The sequence below is a fragment of the Lepidochelys olivacea genome (genome assembly GCF_965140295.1).
Source record: "Lepidochelys olivacea isolate rLepOli2 genome assembly, chromosome: 1".
Classification (NCBI taxonomy): domain Eukaryota; kingdom Metazoa; phylum Chordata; order Testudines; family Cheloniidae; genus Lepidochelys; species Lepidochelys olivacea.
In genome coordinates, this window is record NC_140411.1 from 246390378 (window position 1) to 246410296 (window position 19919).

General features: G+C 38.4%; 1 protein-coding gene across 2 annotated transcripts in view; it reads left to right on the forward strand.

Annotated features, from left to right (window-relative positions):
- FGD4 (FYVE, RhoGEF and PH domain containing 4) overlaps nt 1–19919 on the forward strand; it is a 183952-nt gene that overhangs the window by 156985 nt on the left and 7048 nt on the right. For both annotated transcript variants that reach the window (XM_084617712.1, XM_084617713.1), the window contains exons 5-11: nt 3628–3717; nt 6191–6336; nt 12936–13092; nt 15187–15325; nt 16321–16379; nt 17008–17154; nt 19108–19280. In XM_084617712.1, the coding sequence (XP_084473838.1) occupies nt 3628–3717; nt 6191–6336; nt 12936–13092; nt 15187–15325; nt 16321–16379; nt 17008–17154; nt 19108–19280 (911 nt within the window). The remainder of the gene's footprint in view (nt 1–3627; nt 3718–6190; nt 6337–12935; nt 13093–15186; nt 15326–16320; nt 16380–17007; nt 17155–19107; nt 19281–19919) is intronic.

Genomic DNA, 19919 nt, shown 5'->3' on the forward strand with positions numbered 1-19919 from the left:
GTGTTAGCCCACAAAAGCTTGTGCTCAAATAAATTTGTTAGTCTCTAAGGTGCCACAAGTACTACTCGTTCTTTAAACAACCACAGTAACTGGAAACTCAACTTCACATCGCTTCATTTTTATAACATACCCACGTTAGGAACATGTTAAAAATATAACCTAAAAGTTATTTCCACTGATTCGTAATAACCAATATTCGATCTGCAAAGAAGACTCACTTCCCCTCTCCTACATTGCCCCATCTAAAAACTTACCTTCACTCATCTCACATGGCCCTAAAATAGAGTCTGAGACTGGGGAACCCATTTCCTGTGAGCCAAGGCATTGGTATTTCAGGTGTTCTCATTGTGCCATGGTGCATAGAAACTGGGCCAAGCACATCAGGTCTTCCAACACAGTGGTTCTCTACCTGGGGTATGTGTACCCCTGGGGGTATGCAGAGGTCTTCCAGGGGGTACATTAACTCATCTAGATATTTGCCTAGTTTTAAAACAGGCTGCATAAAAAGCACTAGCCAAGTCAGTACAAACTACATACAGATAATGGCTTGTTTAGATGGCTCTGTATACTATACACTGAAATGTAAGTACAATATTCCAATTAATTTATTTTATAATTATATAGTAAAAATGAAAAACTAAGCAATTTTTCAGTAACAGCGAGCTGTGACCCTTTTCTATTTTTATGCCTGATTTTTGTAGGCAAGTAGTTTTTATGTGAGGTGTAACTTGAGGGTACGCAAGACCAATCAAACTCCTTGAAGGGATACAGAAGTTTGGAGAGGTTGAGTGTCCCTTCCCTACAGTGTCCATATAAGAAAGTGAGGCTACCCCTACTAAATTGGCCACCACTTCCCACTATTTCAATGAGAGTGAAACCAGGCTGACCTTATGGAAATAGCTGTTGTTTTGTGGTTGGGGGACTAGTCAGGAAACCACAAGGAGAAGGAGAATCTGGGGAATAGAGGAGAGTGAGGACACACATGGGGATGGCAGTGGCAGCAGAAGGCTGAGAATAGCTGAATCGGGGTACAGAGTGGGAGACTAGGAGAAAGCATGGTTGGCGTTTGAGGGCTTGTCTACGTGTGAGCAAATTTACCAACATAATTCTGGTAAATTTTACTGTTATAGTTACACCAGTATAATTCCACACTTGGACACTCCCATTCTGGAATAAGAGCGCCTTTGTCTAGTTTACCTTATATTGTTTCCAAAGCAACGTAAACGCAAATGATATAATTAGGATGGTAAATTTCCCCATGTAGACCAGCCCTGAGTGGGACACAGAGAAGAAAGGGGGGCAGCAGGAGACCGAGGAGGCGTAGGATTCAGGAGCATATTGAGTGGAGATGGGGCAATGTGGGAGCAGGAGAAGATGAGGAGAGGAGGAAATTGGGTGTCTATCTACCATAGGGTCCAGAGAAGAGATTGGAGAGGAGAATGTGGGGTGCAAGAGGGAGCTGAGGTGGTTCAGAGGAACATAAGAGGTAGGAGAAGACTAAATGAGATGGGAAGATGAAAAGGTTTAGGAAGAGACTATTAGGGATGCAGAGGAAAAGAAGGCAACTGTAGGGGAAATATAAAGGGAAAAGGAGGGAAAATATGGGGGCAGGAGACAGAAGTCAGTGGGATAGTGAAGGAAATGGGACAGGAGGAGAGACCAGGGTGGTGATCCAGCAGAGGACCAGAGAGGATAGAATGACAGCTTCTCCACCCCAGGGGTTAGGAGATGGCCCAGAGTGGAAATTCATACACGTTTGTGTGTGTTTCAGGTAAAATTTTGGAAGGGATTTCCAAAAAAATTTTCCCTTTGGTTGTGGGAAGCTTCCCCTTAAAAGGGGAAAAAGCAGATGGCAAACTTTTTTTAAATGTATTTGGCTTAAAAATGGTAGGATTTTTTTTTTAATCTCCCACATTTGAGGTCCCTAACTCATGATAATTTTAATGCTTTGCGTTGGCAATATCACAGTTGCGTTATTTTAACAAGTCTGGTCCCTGCTTGCTTTTTCCTTTAACTAGGTTCTGTAATACATGGACCCTGAAAATATGTAGTGAAATGGTTCTTCCCACAGGTTTGGGGAAACTGCTGGGATTTTGGCCGGGGGGGAGGGGCAAATAATTTTTGCAGAAAAACCAAGAATCTTTGTAGCTTGTAAAGTCCAAATGTAAGACTTTATCTGTAAATTATAATACTAACCTACAGCATCCTATAGTTGTTTAAGCTTTTCTGGTGTCTGCGGTGCTTCTGAGTGCATGTAGACAGTAGGAGTGCTATTTTATAAGCTCCAATAATACAGTGGTCATTATATGGTTAAGCAGATTTAATGGAGACTGTCTTGTCAAAGCAGCTACTTAAGTCTGAAGGGCAAAGTTTTGGCATGCAGCAATATGACTGGTGGCAGCCCTAAAGCTTAGGACCGAAGTGTGTTTCAGTTGCTTGCAGATACTAACGTTTCAAGGATGGTAATAGCATTGAAGCTTGGGTGAATACTACAAAAAATGAGCCGCTAACGGACTATCAAATAAAAGTGATGTACTTCAGTGTTCTGCAAACGTTTGTAAAGATGTCTGCAGCACGTGTGTGTCTTAGTCGTGAAAATGTGTTTGCTGGAAGATTCGCACCACAAATTACTTACTCAATTCCTCTTCTTAATAAAAGATTTACTCTTACAGCCACGTAGTGGAAACAATATCTTGGATGAAATCCTAGCCCCATGAAAGCCAATAACAAAACTCCCATTGACTTCATCGGGCCAGGATTTCACGCCATGTGAATAAGGTGAACAGCTACACAAGTGAATAGTAGAGCTGTTCCAAAATTTTTCCATGGGACGGTTTTCCATTAGAGAATGCCATTTCATCAAAATCAAAATGTTGTATGGAAATGTTGATTTCATTTTTTTTTCCCCTGAGATTGAAATGTTTTGTTTCAAGCCTTTTGTAATGGAGCATTTCAATTTTTCTGTTTCAGAATGACTCCGTTGCAATTCTTTTCTGGTTTTTAATATATCATATTTTTTAAAAATTGAAATTGGAACAAAATGATCTGGAATAATAATTTTTGGAATTTCAGTATGGGGGGTGGAATTCAGAATTGTGGCATTTCCCATGAAACAGAAAATCCATTTCCTGCACAGCTCTGATGAATACTCTTACTGCAGCTAACCTATTATCTGGAATCCATAGCCTGATTGTCTACATAAAATGTTTGTGCAATAATTTTGATTAACAAAGTCGTGCAAAGAACAGTCAGTTTAAACTATATTGGAAACCAAAAAAAAGGGCTGAATTCATCTGGCAAAAAATAAGAATTAATTCATCCAGCTCTGAAATGTTAATGGTAATTATCAGAGCACTAGTTGTTCAACTGGGTAGGAATCTGGGATGGGGAGTATGGAAGGGTTTGGCAAATACCTAGTAATAATAGAAAGCCATCTGCACAAACAGGAAAACTGTTACATGTTTTGTGTTTGTTCTGCACTGCTCCTGATTTTTACTTCCTGGTAAATCCTTTGGGAATTTTATGTCATTTTGGATTACTTTGTGTTTGGGGGGGGGAAGTTACTAATTAAATGTAGACCTTGAATTATCCTGAACTATTCAGAAAAAGAATCTTATGTTTTTTCAGGAGACAGATGAGGAGAAACGTCACAAAATTGCTGATGAGCTTTTGCATACGGAAAGAGCCTATGTCAGCCGACTTGACCTCTTAGACAAGGTGAATTTTGCTTTAAGAAGTGCTTCATTCTTTTACTTACTTATACTGCAGTTCATGTGAGCTTTATCTGTTTGTAAAAACCACATTAAGGGATTGTGGGTTTTTGCCTTCTGCTAATCCTCTCAACTAAGCAGTCTTTTGCCACAACTACTTCATTTTGTTTTTAAATAATTTTAATGTTTGCAAAACATACTGGTCCCTGATGGACATAGAAACTGAACTCTTGTGTTTAGACCACAGTGTGAGCAATAGAAGTGCAAGCTTCCATACCAGTGGGACAGCCTAGAAAGAGGAGAGGCTAATTTCACCTCTCTGCCCATTCATTTCTTGGCCTTTACTGAAACTACCAACAAGGGTGCCAATGTTTAGTGGTATGTGTTTGTTGTAATCACCTGCACACTAAGCCATTGAACAATGTCTCTGGGAGAACTTTGGTGTTTACTGATGTTAGCCAGCTTTCAAACAGTGACCTCGAAGAGAAGCATCCCATCTTAAACCTTCTCTTCTCTATTCTTCCATCACATGATCTGCCTAATTTCTATTAAAGTGAATGGAAGTTACTCATATTCTGTGATGGAAGAATTGAGTGCTTGCACTTTTCACAGCTTCAAACTATATTTGTCATTTCTTAAATGTCAAACTATCTGCAGTTCTCTAATTTTCTTTCAGTCTGACTACTTTCTCATATATATCCACTATACCTAGATATCTCTGATCATGCATTGCTTTGTCAGCTAACAGTGTTTTTCGTCTTCATTTCATGTTGATGTTTCCTTGGTCTAGCACATGAGCTTGTAAATCAAGATCAGGTCTGAAAAGTCCTAATTGCTATATTAAACAGCTGGTAGCTGTCAGACTGCTTAGGCATATCTGTTTTGGCTCTCATGAATATGAGAGAAATGATTAACATAGCTGTCTTACATGAACATGTGTTGAAAATAGACCTTTCTTGCAAATAAGAGCATTGTTTTAGGGGCATAAGAAATCACAGTAAAATATTCAAATTTACTTTTAGTCTCTTTTGACTGACATTGTAGAAGTATTTTCACAATCCCAATTTAAGATGAATTTCTCCATGCAAGTTTTTCCAAAATATCAGGCAAAATTCAGAGAAAAGCTAACGGATTGCACCTAAAACTACCAGCATCATGGGGAAAAAAAGGAGAATGGTGGAGGCTGTGTTTATATCCCTAAATGTAATTAAAATAATACTTATGTAATGTTTATAAGCCCTTCCACGCCTACGTTTCTATGATTCTGTAGGTGATGGGGTTTTTTTAATTCTACTGCTGTAGTACCAAAAGGCACAGATTCAGAATCAGAGCCCTGTTGTGCTAGATGTCTTAAAACACACATGAAGGCACAGCCCCTGTCTCCAAAGCGCTCATTTTCTAAAAGAACAAGGGGATCCAATGTACAAGCAAAGTGCTCAGGGTGATGGCTGCAAAACATCATGCTGAGCTCAGTGTTTTATGAGACACAGTGTGGGGCAGCAAGGGAGCATCAAGGGGATAAATTAACAAGAGGACTTTTCAGCTTGGAAAAGAGGAGACTAAGGGGGGATATGGTAGAGGTCTATAAAATCATGAGTGGTGTGGAGAAAGTGAATAAGGAAAAGTTATTTACTTGTTCCCATAATATAAGAACTAGGGGCCACCAAATGAAATTAATGGGTAGCAGGTTTAAAACCAATAAAGGGAAGTTCTTCACACAATGCACAGTCATCCTGTGGAACTCCTTGCCTGAGGAGATTGTGAAGGCTAGGACTATAACAGGGTTTAAAAGAGAACTGGATAAATTCATGGAGGTTCAGGCCATTAATGGCTATTAGCCAGGATGGGCAAGGAATGGTGTCCCTAGCCTCTGTTTGTCAGAGAGTGGAGATGGATGGCAGGAGAGAGATAACTTGATAATTACCTGTTCGGTTCACTCCCTCTGGGGCACCTGGCATTGGCCACTGTCGGTAAACAGGATACTGGGCTGGATGGACCTTTGGTCTGACCCAATATGGCCATTCTTATGTTCTTAAGAATATGGAAGTGGGAAGGGAAAGGGGATTATGAGGGAGAAGCAAAGAAAAGAAGATAGGATGGAGGACTGGAAAAGAGGCCAGAAAGAAAGGCCAGTCAGCTGATAGAAAGAATGCCTGTAGTCCAAACTGAAAGAAAGCAAAGTGTGATGACATCACTTGCACCCAATGTGTTCTGGAAGTGCCTTATTCCCCAGGGCTTCACTGCTGCTCTGGCTCCTGGAGGGCACATTGGGGTGGGGAGTTCCACTGATATCTGAAGGAGGTGAGGGGAAGTGGGAGGACAATACTTCAGTAATTTTGGATGCTCCCACAGTTTAGCAACAGCAGTAACCATCTTGAAATGCTTGGGGGGGGGGGCGCGTTTGTCTGCTGTGTACCACTTAAAGATAACAGAAATGCACATTGGCCTGTTAACTTTTAAGTCCTTCTCCTCTGTTGCAGGTATTCTATGGCAGATTATTGGAGGAAGCTAACAGGGGTTCATTTCCAGCTGAGGTGGTCAATAAAATCTTTTCTAATATTTCATCGATCAATGCCTTCCACAGTAAATTCTTGCTTCCGGAGCTTGAGAAAAGAATGCAAGAATGGTAAGAATTGTTTTGAAAGATACTAAGCCTTTTAATAATGGGTCTGAGCTAGCATAGAAATTGTTACATGACAGAGACAGAGGACACTTTTACCGTTAAAATGCTCCAGGGAAGTTCTGCTGCTGGGAAAAAGTGTCTGCTGCTCTACTGTTCATCAGGGTTTCGTTTAATAGAGGAATTAAGCATGTCCTTAGCTTAAGCACACGCATTGTCTCAGTGAAGTCAGTGGGATTACTCACATGTAAAATCTTTAGTTGAATGGGAGCAGTAGCCCTTTAAGATTACATGCTACCCGATGAGTCTGTTGCCTGAAATACAGGAATTGGTGCAAATGAATGTTTATACAGTTATTGTGCAAGAACCTGATGCATTAATTTTTATAGTTGCTTTCTACGCTATAATAAAGTAGAATTCCTTTTATTATTACATGTTTTAACTTTATCATTTAGTAATTAACACCTGGTTCTGAATTATTTTTAGGATGATGTTGTCATGGCATTTTTTCAAAGGAAAGTCATGTTAAAAGAGCAAGCCAGGGTGGTATATGTGTTAAAATATTGTGTAATGGGCATTTTGTACTCTGGATAAGCTTTTTATTTTCCCTCCTTAGTGCAAATAACTAGAAGTGTGCTGTGCTGTAATAACACTAGACATAGCGGTTGTCAGCACACACTCAAATTATTTAATCCAACCTAATTCTTCAAAAAAAGTAACATTTTCTATAAAGCAAGGAAATATCAGAATTAGATAACACCTAAACAGCATAAAATAAAGTAATGCTTAACATTAAGCTTGCATTCCGTACAATATTAAATACTTTATTATAATGGTGTATATGAGAAATTCATCTTTTTGGATTCATCAAATAAAAAAATCTGATACTAAATGTGAACCCAAATATTAAACTGCTCAATTTTGGGGGAGGGGAAGTACGCTTTACTTCAGTAATGCTTTAAAAGCTATAGCATACATAAACTACATTCTGCCTTAGAGAAAGAGCACAAATTATAGGAGACAGACTGTACTATGTGTCATATTAGTAAAATACTGTGACAGGATCCCGGAGTACAACCTGGAACTGTGGGACAACTGTTCCCCCTTAACTCTCCAACCTGGGCTGTCTCTCACAAAGCTATGCCAGTGACAAACAGCAAACCCTTCTAGGCACTGTGATCACTTAGCCATCATCATGTGGAGCCCCACACACAGCAAAATTGCATGAATGCTCCCAGAGCCACTCATGAATAAGGCTATGATTTAGTCACGGGTTTTTTAGTAAAAGTCACGTACAGGTCAGGAGCAATAAACAGAACTGGCTATGACTTTTATGAAAAATACCTCTAACTAAATCTTAGGTGCTAAGGAACGTGGGGTGGGGGGAGGGCACTCCAGCATGTGGGGAAGGTGCTCCGGCAGTTGCTGCTGCTCCTGGGGACAGGTGGACAGCCCGGGGCCTCGCTGCTGCTCCTCTGGGTTGGGGATGGCCCGGGGCACCCCTGCTGCCACTACTGCTCCTCCAGGTGGGGGCGTGGCCCAGAGCTAGCAGGCACAGCTGAGGGTATAGCCTGAGGTAGAGTTTCATTGCAGCCTGGTCCGGCAACCTGCCTGCTTTGCCGTGAGAATGCAGGCTAATCAAGCCCAGGTTCTGTTAGGCCTCCAGTGCTAACCCACAATTCTATCTAGGCTGTGATTTCTTGTCTACCTGCTTCCTTCCTTCTGCACTGAGGTCACCTACACTGGCTCAGTACTTTAACCCCACATTTTCTCACTCCATTTTTGCTGTGCTTCCAAAGAATTTGAGCAGCGCTAGTTCATGAACGTGTGCTAAGAATCACTTTATGGCTCGCAGACTGAATTCCTTAGTGATGATCTCATTAGAAGTTCTTGATGCCGAATGCTGTTTGGTTTTGTGTACAAAACAGTCCGCATTAATGAGGAGCTCCGCTTGGAAGTTACTTAGATAAAGTGTTCTTATGTCGCTGACACAGGCAGCAGCTCCATGCTAAGTGAGAGAGAGCATCCTGCAAACAAATTCACGGAAGAGCCCAGGTTAATTCATACTAAGAACCATGGGATATCCCACCAGAAATCCCATCCCAGTTCACTGACTAGTGCAGCACCACTGGGGATACTATTGCACAAGGAGGACTTTGCAGTGGGGATGCACCAGGGTAGGTTAGTCTGGGCTAACTCTGCAGTGAAGCCATATACCCTAAATGGCACTAGAATTATAAGCTCTACGGACTTTGCTGGGTTGTGTTTGGTGGATTAACTAAGACTGTTTTGAACAAAAGGCAGTGAGAACCTGTTTATATTACAGCAGGCATTTAATCATGGGTAAATGGTGTTCCAGTTGGTCATGACATCTTGAGACTAGGGTTGTTGAATAATCTCAGCTAACTTACGCAATTAACTCAAAAAAATTAATCGTGATTAAAAAAATTAATCTCGATTAATTGCACAGTTAAACAATAGAATACCAATTGAAATGTATTAAATATTTTGGATGTTTTTCTACATTTTCAAATATATTGATTTCTATTATAACACAGAATACAAAGTGTACAGTGCTCACTTTATATAATTTTTTATTACAAATGTTTGCACTGTAAAAATGATAAACAAAAGAAATAGTATTTTTTAATTCACCTCATACAAATACTGTAGTGCAATATCTTTATTGTGAAAGTGTAACTTACAAATGTAGATTTTGTTGTTGTTACATAACTGCACTCAAAAACAAAACAATGTAAAGCACTAGAGACTACAAGTCCACTCAGTCCTACTTCTTGTTCAGCCAATCGCTAAGACAAACAAATTTGTTTACATTTACGGGAGAGAATGCTGCCTGCTTCTTATTTACAATGTCACCTGAAACTGAAACAGGCATTTGCATGGCACTTTTATAGCTGGCATTTCAAGGTATTTACGTGCCAGATATGCTGAACATTTGTATGCCCCTTCATGCTTCGGCCACCATTCCAGAGGACATGCTGATGATGCTCTTCAAAAACAAAAAATATGTTAATTAAATGTGTGACTGAACTCCTGGGGGGAGAATGGTATGTCTCCAGCTCTATGTTTCACCCACATTCTGCCATGTATCTCGTGTTCTAGCAGTCTTGGATGATGACCCAAGCACATCTTCGTTTTAAGAACACTTTCACTGCAGATTTGACAAAATGCAAAGAAGGCACCAATGTGAGATTTCTAAAAATAGCTCTAGCACTCGACCCAAGTTTTAAGCCTCTGAAGTGCTGTTCCGAGTCTGAGAGGGACGAGGTGTGGAGCATGCTTTCAGAAGTATTGAAAGAGCAACAATCAGATGCAGAAACTACGGAACCTGAACTACCAAAAAAGAAAATCAACCTTCTGCTGGTGTCATCTGTCTCAGATGATCAAAATGAACACGCAACGGTCCGCTCTGCTTTGGATAGCTGTTGAGCAGAACCCGTCATCAGCATGGACACATGTCCTCTGGAATGGTGGTTGAAGCATGAAGGGACATGTGAATCTTTAGTGTATCTGGCACGTAAATATCTTGCAACGCCGGTGTCAAGGTTCCTTCCCCACTCTGAACTCTAGGGTACAGATGTGGGGACCTGCATGAAAAACCCCCTAAGCTTATTTTTACCAGCTTAGGTTAAAACTTTCCCAAGGTACAAACTATTTTACCTTTTGCCCCAGAACTTTATTGCTGCCACAACCAAGCGTCTAACAAATATATAACAGGGAAAGAGCCCGCGTGGAAACGTCTTCCCACGCAAAATCCTTCCAAACCCTACACCCCCTTTCCTGGGGAAGGCAGGATAAAAATCCTCACCAATTTGCATAGGTGAACACAGACCCAAACCCTTGGATCTTAAGAACAATGAAAAAGCAATCAGGTTCTTAAAAGAAGAATTTTAATTGAAGAAAAAGTAAAAAAATCACCTCTGTAAAATCAGGCTGGTAAATACCTTACAGGCTAATCAGATTCAAAACATAGAGAATTGCTCTAGGCAAAACCTTAAGTTACAAAAAGACACAAAAACAAGAATATACATTCCATTCAGCACAACTTATTTTATCAGCCATTTAAACAAAACAGAATCTAACGCTTATCTAACTAGATTGCTTATTAGCCCTTTACAGGAGTTCTGACCAGCATTCCTTTTCTGTTCCCAGCAAAAGCAACACACAGACCGAGAGAGCCTTTGTTTCTCCCCGCCTCCAGCTTTGAGAGTATCTTGTCTCCTCATTGGTCATTTTGGTCAGGTGCCAGCGAGGTTATCCTAGCTTCTTAACCCTTTACAGGTGAAAGGGCTTTTCCTCTGGCCGGGGGGGTGGGGGGGATTTAAAGGTGTTTACCCTTCCCTTTATATTTATGACAGCCGACTACAACAGTGCCATGCAAACACCTGTTCTCACTTTCAGGTGACATTGTAAACAAGAAGCGGGCAGCATTATCTCCTGCAAATTGTAACCAAACTTGTTTGTCTGAGTGATTAGCTGAAGTAGGACTGAGTGGAATTGTAGGCTCTAAAGTTTTACGTTGTGCTCTTAGCCCACTGAAAATGGGTATGGGTGAAAATGGGTATGGCTTTGAGTCTATGGTAAATGGATAGCATTGTCACGAGTAATCAAGCATTTTCAAACAGGGGCATATATTGCGGATAACGTTATGGTTTGGGAACTGGTAACAAGGTTCCGGTAGTTTTGATGAGCCAGCCAACGCACAAATTGTTTGAATCGTTTATGGATTGGTTATCTACAGCCATCAGTTCACCGATGGCACTATGCGTTCTGTCATCAGAAGATTCTTCTTTCCAAGCTGCCTCTGCGCTGCATGTTCTTCCAGAGTACTTTGTGCTGTGCCTTACGGATAAGCCCCTGCATTTTCCATTTAAACTGATTTTTACCACACACACAAATCCTGTGTTTTACAAAAAGTATTATTCACTTCCCCCCTGCCCCAATTTTCACTGTACTTTTATATATTCAAGTATATAAAAAAATAACTTGTTTTATTAGGAAAATACAATACATTGCGAGAGATTTAGATATTACAATAATACGTTAATCTGTGTGTATATGCCACGCTTCCTGTTGGAGTAAGGCTATGTATTAATCTAGAAGATACACACAATAAACAGACATGCACGCAAGCTCTGAAGTACGTGCACATCTGAACGTACTGATGAATCTCACACCCACCATGTACATTTTTCAAGCTGTTAGCAGGTAACAGTTTAAAGATCTGACACACTAAACGGGACAAAAATGAAAATCTGTATCAGAATACATTTCAGAACACAAGGGAAGTATTCACAAGTTAAAAAAAACAAAAACAGGAGAAAAGGATGAAGTTGAGTGTATGCGCTGCTAATGGTGTGGCCCAATTATTAAATGTAAATATTTGTAGCCTAATAGTTCTAAGTCTACAATAGTAAACTTTATTCAAATGGAATTTTATTTGGGGATCAGAGTTATATTGTTTTCTTAAACTCAGAGTTGGCATTGTGTTTTGAGTTCTGTTCTAGTTCTGCAGCAAACCACATTGAATTCCATTAATCTGCTGTACTTTTTCCCCTTTTCTTCCATCCACCCTCCCCCGCCCAATATTTACCCAGAAAAATTAGTAATTTTTTTCCACCAATTTTCACCTTTTGTTTGTGTTGTAATAAATACCAATACATTCCTGGGAAACATTAAATAAAATAAAAAATGAAAACGAAGGGCCCTACTTATGGAGGGGTTCTGAAGTCATAGTAGACTTTTATTCTTGCCAAGACTTAATGTGCTTGACTTTTTTGGACATCTCTGATATGGCCTACTGCCCAAGCTTGTAAAAATTGGACACCTTCAGGTCTGGCATTAGAGACAGCCTTGAAAATTTAGTTTCTCTGGAGGGAAAGTGAAATCAGACCACCTTCGGTAAACTAGCAGCTATAGATAAGTAGCCCATTTCATTTGTAGGGTATTTCTTGTTTGGCTCATTAAACTATTGGAACCTTGCTGCAAACTCTGTATGTTTGTGAAAAGGTCAGCACGAAGTGATTTTTCAAATTTTGAAAAGCTGCTAAATGCTACTTGTTTACTGCACCTAAAGCAACACGACATTCTTTACTACTTTAAGCTTCTAAGTGACTTAATTTTTTTTTCAAAGTATGAAATTTATCATAATTAACTTAAAACTGTCTGATTTTTTTCAATAGTTTCTAGCAATACTGGAATCTTCTCAGTTCTGCATTAATTGGCCTCCTGAGTTTTCACCTCCAGCTGAGAAGTGCAGTGTTGTATAACTTACAATGGCAGCTCAGAGAAATGCCATTCACTAAATGGAAATAATGAAAGAAGAATTAACATTTTATATAGTGCTTTATTCCTTACTTAAGGCCTTTATACATGATCAAGATAGGACATAAAGATTGTTTTCACTTTTGCAGGTCTCCTTTGAAGGTCAGACTGGGATCCTTTATGTAGTAAAGGATCCTTGGAGGATTCATTACTTTAGATTTTTTAAATAATATTTTTCCCTCATTCTGTCAGCTAGTTAATACCTTGTCGGCTTTTACTTATTTGCTGTGAAGTTGAGATTCAATCCTCTTGCTCTGCAGGACTGGGACCCCCAGAATTGGAGATATTCTGCAGAAGTTAGCTCCTTTCCTCAAGATGTATGGAGAGTATGTGAAAAACTTTGATAATGCAATGGAACTGGTGAAAATGTGGACTGAGCGGTCACCTCTATTCAAATCCATTATTCAGGACATTCAGGTAATGTAGGAGACTATTTCTTGAAAAGCTACAAAGTAGTGTGTATGTGTCATTTTCTATATTTCTGAAAGACCTTTTTAAATCATTAAATATCCAGTCCCTTAGAAAGACAAGGTAGGTAAGGTAATAATATCTTTTATTGGACCAACTTCTGTTGGTGGAAGGAACAAACTTTCAAGCTACACAGAGCTCTTCCTCAGGTCTGGAGAAGGTAACCAGAGCGTCTGAGCTAAATACAAGGTGGGACAAGTCTAAGGGGTTCACACACACAGTAGGAGACAACTTCCCACTTCATTTTAAGTAAAGGGTGAGCAGGCAGTAGGGTGTTTTACAAATTGGTTTTATGGCTCATTACAACAGTCTGTGTTAAGTCCATGGTTTTCAGTGTCCAACAGAGTTATGAATTTAAGTTCCCAGGCTTGTCTTTTGAAAGCAGTTGTGTAGGTTTCCTATGAGGATGAGCAATGAGAGGTCAGATATGGAGTGATTGCTTTGCTTTGTGAAAAATATACACCCATGGGTGATAGGTTATTTTTTGTCTGTTATCATTTTTCTATGCGAGTTTGTTTGAGAATATAGTGATTGTCTGGTTTCCCCCATGTAGTTGTTGTTGGAGTCTTTGATGCACTGGATGAGGTATACCAATGTTGCGATGGGTATGTATAGGAACCATGGATTTTGAAAAGTGTGTTGGGGGGGCTATTGATCATTTTAGCAGTGGAGTTATGTCTGCAGGTTTTGCATCTGTTGTTCTCACAGAGTCTGGTGCTGCTTTGAATTGATGTTTCCTGGTCTATGGGAAGCTTGCTTCTGATGATGAGCTTGGATAGGCTGGAGGATTGTTTGAAGCCCAGAAGAGAGGGTTGGGAAAGATTTCTTTCAGGATGTGGTTTCCATCAAGTATGCATTGTAATTGTTTGATACCCCTTATGAGTTCCAGTGGGGAGCGTTAGGTGACAAATAGGGCTATGCAGTCAGGGGGATTTTTGTTTTTGTAATGAAACAGATTCTCACGGGGTATTTGGGTGGACCATTCCATAACACAATCTATTTTTCTGGTCCCTTAGAAGCAAGTCAGGGTTCCATTTTGTCCATTTAATTTTGTCCTAGTTTTCCTTTTCCTTCCCATATCCTTCCTCTCCAGTGAAACGCATCATCGATCAAAGCATAAATGTTAAAACACGAGGACCAATGAATTTGCTTTGTCAGTCAAAGATACTAAAAAGTAAATAACATTTTTTTTTTACAATTACATACTTGCCCATCTCTAAATTCCTAACTTGTCATGTTGGCTGACATGACCTGCAGTTTTCCAAAACACCTGAGTTAGGAAGTACGTTTACAATCCTAAAAATTGAGTAATTGAAGGGTATAGAAGCAGTCAGTCATGGAAATGTATCTCTTTGGAAAAGTCTGTAACTTCACCTCTCCAAGGGCCCCTTCTTGATTTTTCTGTTAATTATGGATATCATTTCCAGCCTACAGACCAACCAACTAGAAGTTTAGGAAAGGAATAAGACATTCCTGCAGTGTGGTGCAATTTAAGCAGAATGTGTGGCCCTCAATAAGGGACTTCTTTTTGTGTACTTTAGTCTAATCTACAGTTTACTCCTTTCTAAGGAAATGGAAGTAAACAGACATTATTTTTCTCAAAATAGCTACCCTTGTTTTTACATCATGTATAACTATGTATTGAAAGACAGCATTTGTCATACATGTGTGCCATATTAGAGTCCAGAAGAATATGCCCTGATCTTATGACTTGTCATGGTAAATTCAGTTTATCCCTTATTAACTGAATTAGATGCTTAAAATCAGTTATTACAGATATTATTAGAAAAATTAAGTTCAAATGCAATATCATTTGTGGTCCTATTTATGAAATTCTTTCTGCTTGATACAAAGAAAATAAATACAGTGATTCTCCCTGCTTTACAATAATTAACTTTACTTGCTTTTAAAGTCATTGGAAAGAATGTTAATTATTTGATTAGAATTTAGGTCAGTCACACCTTTATATTGTGTTATCACACGCTAAGTTATGGAAAAATATTGTCTGAACTGTGGTATCTAAATATATTTACATTTTCCTAGACACAAAAAGTCTGTGGGAGTTTGACATTGCAACATCATATGCTAGAACCAGTACAACGCATTCCACGCTATGAGATGCTACTAAAGGACTACCTAAGGAAACTGCCTCAAGATTCCCTAGACTGGAAGGATGCTGAAAGTAAGTATTTCATGGATTGTGTGATTACTTAATATAGCAATAAGAAAACAGTAATAAAAGAACCCTATAAATTAAAGCTATCCCAATAAAAATGAGGTAAAGGAACACTATTGCAGGGAAAATGTTAGTGTAGAGTTGTAAGAGTCTCTGAAAAATGACCCATATTTTATGTTGATTTCTAGGCTAGCATTAGAGCAGTGAAACTTACAATTTGTCCTTCCTGTCATGGAGCACAAAAATTCTACTTTTGTTTCACATGATTTTGCACCCTTTTCTGAAACTATGCCATATGCACAATCCTTAGGAGAAGGCTAGTTTGGCATTTAAACCCGCTTTTGTGTGGCTTTTTATATAGAAATGGTCTTTGCTGGAAAAAAATTTGAAAATGGGATCCATATTTTGTTTTTTTAAAATACATATTTCAGCTATTTTTTTGTGAAAATAGATTCCATTTTCAAGTTTTATCATTTTTCATGTATAAATTATGCAAAATAGATCATATTTTTTCTTATTATTCAGAATTGTTGATCAAATAGCTTCTGCAAATAATTCTTGGCCTGGAGCAGTTTCTTAAAAGTATTTGAAATTGGAGCTGTTTTGGTTGGCTCTGTAGATCACACTGCATGTTTCTGCTCCCTGATTGAAGGAGCCATGATTCTCAGAATCATATTTTGGGTACAAGTACTCAAGTTCATGAATTTTGAGATTCATGCCACAAACACCCTACAATAATTGATTAAAACTGGCAAGGATTCCTGCTAAGCTTTTCAAGCATCTAATCTGTTAGCTCTAATTTTTATTATATTTTACATTCAATTAAGGCAAAAGTACCCTGTTGGACAAAACACTTGTACCTTACTTTATTGACAATTTTGGGGCTTGAGAAGGTTGACGTTCATATGAAATTTACAAGTATGCCATTCGACCTAGTAGTCTGTGTACTATAGTAAATAACAATGTATTTTCATTTGTTTTTCATTTTCGGTGCCATCTAGAATCCCTGGAAATTATTTCCACAGCAGCCAGTCACTCCAATAGTGCTATACGAAAAATGGTAAGTGGCTTTTGTGGGGTTTTCCCCTTTTTAATCCTCTGTTTTTAGTCTTGTGTATTAAGTAGCATGTACAGCTAGGAAATTCTGTGAATTTTACCAGGTATATGAAATGCAGATTTTTCAAACAGTGAAACTTATAAACTTTGGTTTCTTTGCTCCAAAATGTTGCTATTTATATTGTCCTTTTTACTGTCAGCTGGAATGCTTGATAAAATATGATATTGTAACTAAAACTCGGGAGTGGGAATTGGGATTTCTCTGTATTATTCCTGGCTGCCAGTAAGAGGTTATACTGGTCACTTAACTTTTCTGTGTTTGTTTCTGCACCTGTAAAATGGAGAAAATACTTATCTCCCTCACAGGGATGTTGTGGTCCATAAACCATTAAATATTTGTAAAATATTTTGGACATGAAATAGCACTCTATATAAGTACATTTTAAAATACTGGTTAGATAAATTAGATTACTAGAAACAGTTTATGCCCAAATACAATCTGGTTCTGGCAATTTATATATAAATATTCTTTTAAACTAGCGGTTTTCAGACTCTTACATAAGCTTCAGGTAAACCATTTTACATTGGCAAAATCACTTATTCATAAATGTAGTTTTATTTTAATTGAAAAGGAGAATCTAAAGAAGTTGTTGGAGGTGTATGAGATGTTGGGAGAAGAGGAAGATATTGTCAACCCCTCAAATGAGCTGATAAAAGAAGGACAGATCCTTAAACTTGCTGCTCGTAATACATCCGCCCAAGAACGATACCTTTTCTTAGTAAGTATCAAAACCTGTGTTTGTGTGAGTGATGTTAGGCTTGTTTCAAATTTCACGGAGCTGCCTGAAAGCAAGGGTGAAATCTTCTCTCTATTTAAGTCAATGGGGAAATTTTGCCATTAACTTCACCTGGAGCCGAGATTTTACCCACAACGCTTGCTGAAAAATGACAAAAATCATTTAGAAAAGAATGTTTCAAATAGAATTAAACCAGGGTCCAGTAACATATCTCAGAGTAAATGCAATATTGGTCTTTCTTAGTTGCTATAGCTACCATGGAGGCTAGTCATTTCTATTGATAGAATCTACTACTGTATTTGGGGTGCTTACATTTTGGAAACAAAAGTATTTAAGATTCTATTCTAATTAGATATTATTAGAATAGTATTTTATAGCAGTAGATTTAGCTAATCAAGTGGTCTGATTGAACATGCATGTATGTTACAGGTATAGTAATTATTAGATGTCCTTCAAAATCCTTGAGTGTGATGTGACCAAATGAGTCACATAGTGAACTCAAGAAACTAGTACCCCTGGAAAGTTCATACCCTCTTTTCAAAAGCTCTCATTGCTTTACCTAATCACATTTCCTTGGTTCACATACTCAGTGCTATCTTTATCTTAGCACTGTTGGACTCCATCAGTGATTCTTCATTAATTCCATTGTGGAATATTTGATATAACTCACTGCTGCCAATATATTAAAATGGCAAATTCAAGCCCTGATTTTTGCCATTTGCTGTATGGGCCACTGGATGCTTCATGCTCTCTGGCTAGTAAAGTATGTAGTTTCTGAGGGACGGATTTCTGCTCACCCGTGTTTCTAGCAGAGGAATAAATGATTAGTAAAAGTCTCTGAATGGGGCTAGACATGATATTAAAATGAGGGACATAAAAAGTTCAGATGTGCCATATCTGTGATATAGACTTCAGTTGACATGAATGTGGCTTAGACCATCAAAGGAATCATATTGAATCCTTCACCAGCCATTGTATGAAATCCATAATGATGCTTTTCTTGAGAGTGGTTTTAAAGTGCGCTCCAGAGATAAGCAAGCCCCTAGTCAACAGGACTTCTGAAGCACTAAGAAATATTAAAAAGGTCTTAAGTCATCTTAATGTGCCAGACTATGCTTCTATGAAACATCATTTAAAAATATGAGTTTCTGGTTTTAATAATAAGAAAAAACTGTCAACCATTATGGATCTGATTTTAAATCTTCAAAAGCACAAACTCATAGTAGTGGATACCCTCCTAGGCTGAAATTCTAGGCTGTTAAACAATGATTATTTAAAAGCTACAAATAATAAATGATACTAATACCTAGCTCTTATATAGTGCTTTTCTCCAGTAGAAACCAAAGCACTTTACAAAGAAGGTCGATGTCCTCAGCTTGTCCACCTTGGCCTCATATAATTTTTCCCTTCCTTTTGTGGATTTACATATTCTCAATGTAACTTTGTTTTAAAAAAAAAAAAAAGTACTGTGAAGAAAAAACAGAAATCTACCATTATATGAGTTGACACAATAGACTGGAAATTCCTTCAGAGTCAATTTGCTGCTCTTATAGTATAAAGATTTTTAAAAAAAAATCTATTTACGCAGTTGTTCAGTATATTGAAATCGGCTTGGAAAACTCTTAGCAAAAGGCTTACAGTGTTGCTAAACATCACATCCACTCAGTGTATTTGATTATAAACATTATGAAAATTACTGTACATATGCAGTAGCTGGCTTTTAAATGTATCAATTAGTTGGCTTTTAATTTTATTTCTAAATCCTATCCATAGTGTCAGTTCTTTCCATTTTTATTTTGTCTGACATTAACAAGCCTAATCACAGTCTCCCTCAAGTTGTTTTTGTAAGGTGATAAATGCGATTCATCTCTTAATATATTATACTTGCCTTTCTTTGTTATTGATGTGTCCTTTTTCTTTTCTTTTTTCTAATAGTTCAACAACATGTTGCTGTATTGTGTACCCAAATTCAGTTTGGTAGGATCCAAGTACTCCGTGCGAACAAGGGTTGGTATTGATGGTATGAAGATTGTAGAAACACACAATGAAGAGTATCCATGCACTTTCCAGGTGTCTGGAAAAGAGCGAACACTGGAGTTGCAGGCCAGGTAAGAGGTGTGGTCTACTTTCGAAGCATTAAAAAATATATAAAAATAGAGGAGAATTGTGGGACTGGTCGATTTTGAAGAACTGGTAAGGTGATATGGAGCCTTTTATTTGTGAGCCTTTAATTTGAAAAATGGCCTAGGTTGGTGGACCTAGAAATTGTCCTCACTGCTGTTCGGCCGTTTTGAATAAATTGGTTGCCTAGTTCTGTTTTAGTGGATAAGTTTCCTCTTTTCAGAAATCACTGCCACATTTAACCCTTGTTGACAGCCTCTGCAGAAAGACCAAGGATTAAACCCGCGTGCAGAAGTGACCTTTCATCCTGAACAGTGGTGTTTGCAGTTCATGATAGAAGCATACTGTCAGGAACTGTAGAAAAGTTTTTGTGGTCTTTTTTGTGCACGTTGTATATGTTCTGTGAATAAACAAACGCTTCGTGGTCATCTGCCTTTTTAGCTTTATGGAAAAATCCTCTATAATTTAAGAGGAATTATAACACTGCTCTCTCTAAAAATGTAACCGATCTGTATAAATTACCTTTAAAAGCTTTAAAATGTAATTGAAAATTATAATCTTGATACAGATTTTAACTGTCCAGTATAATTTGATGGCAGGGATACAATTGTCAATTCTGTAGGATG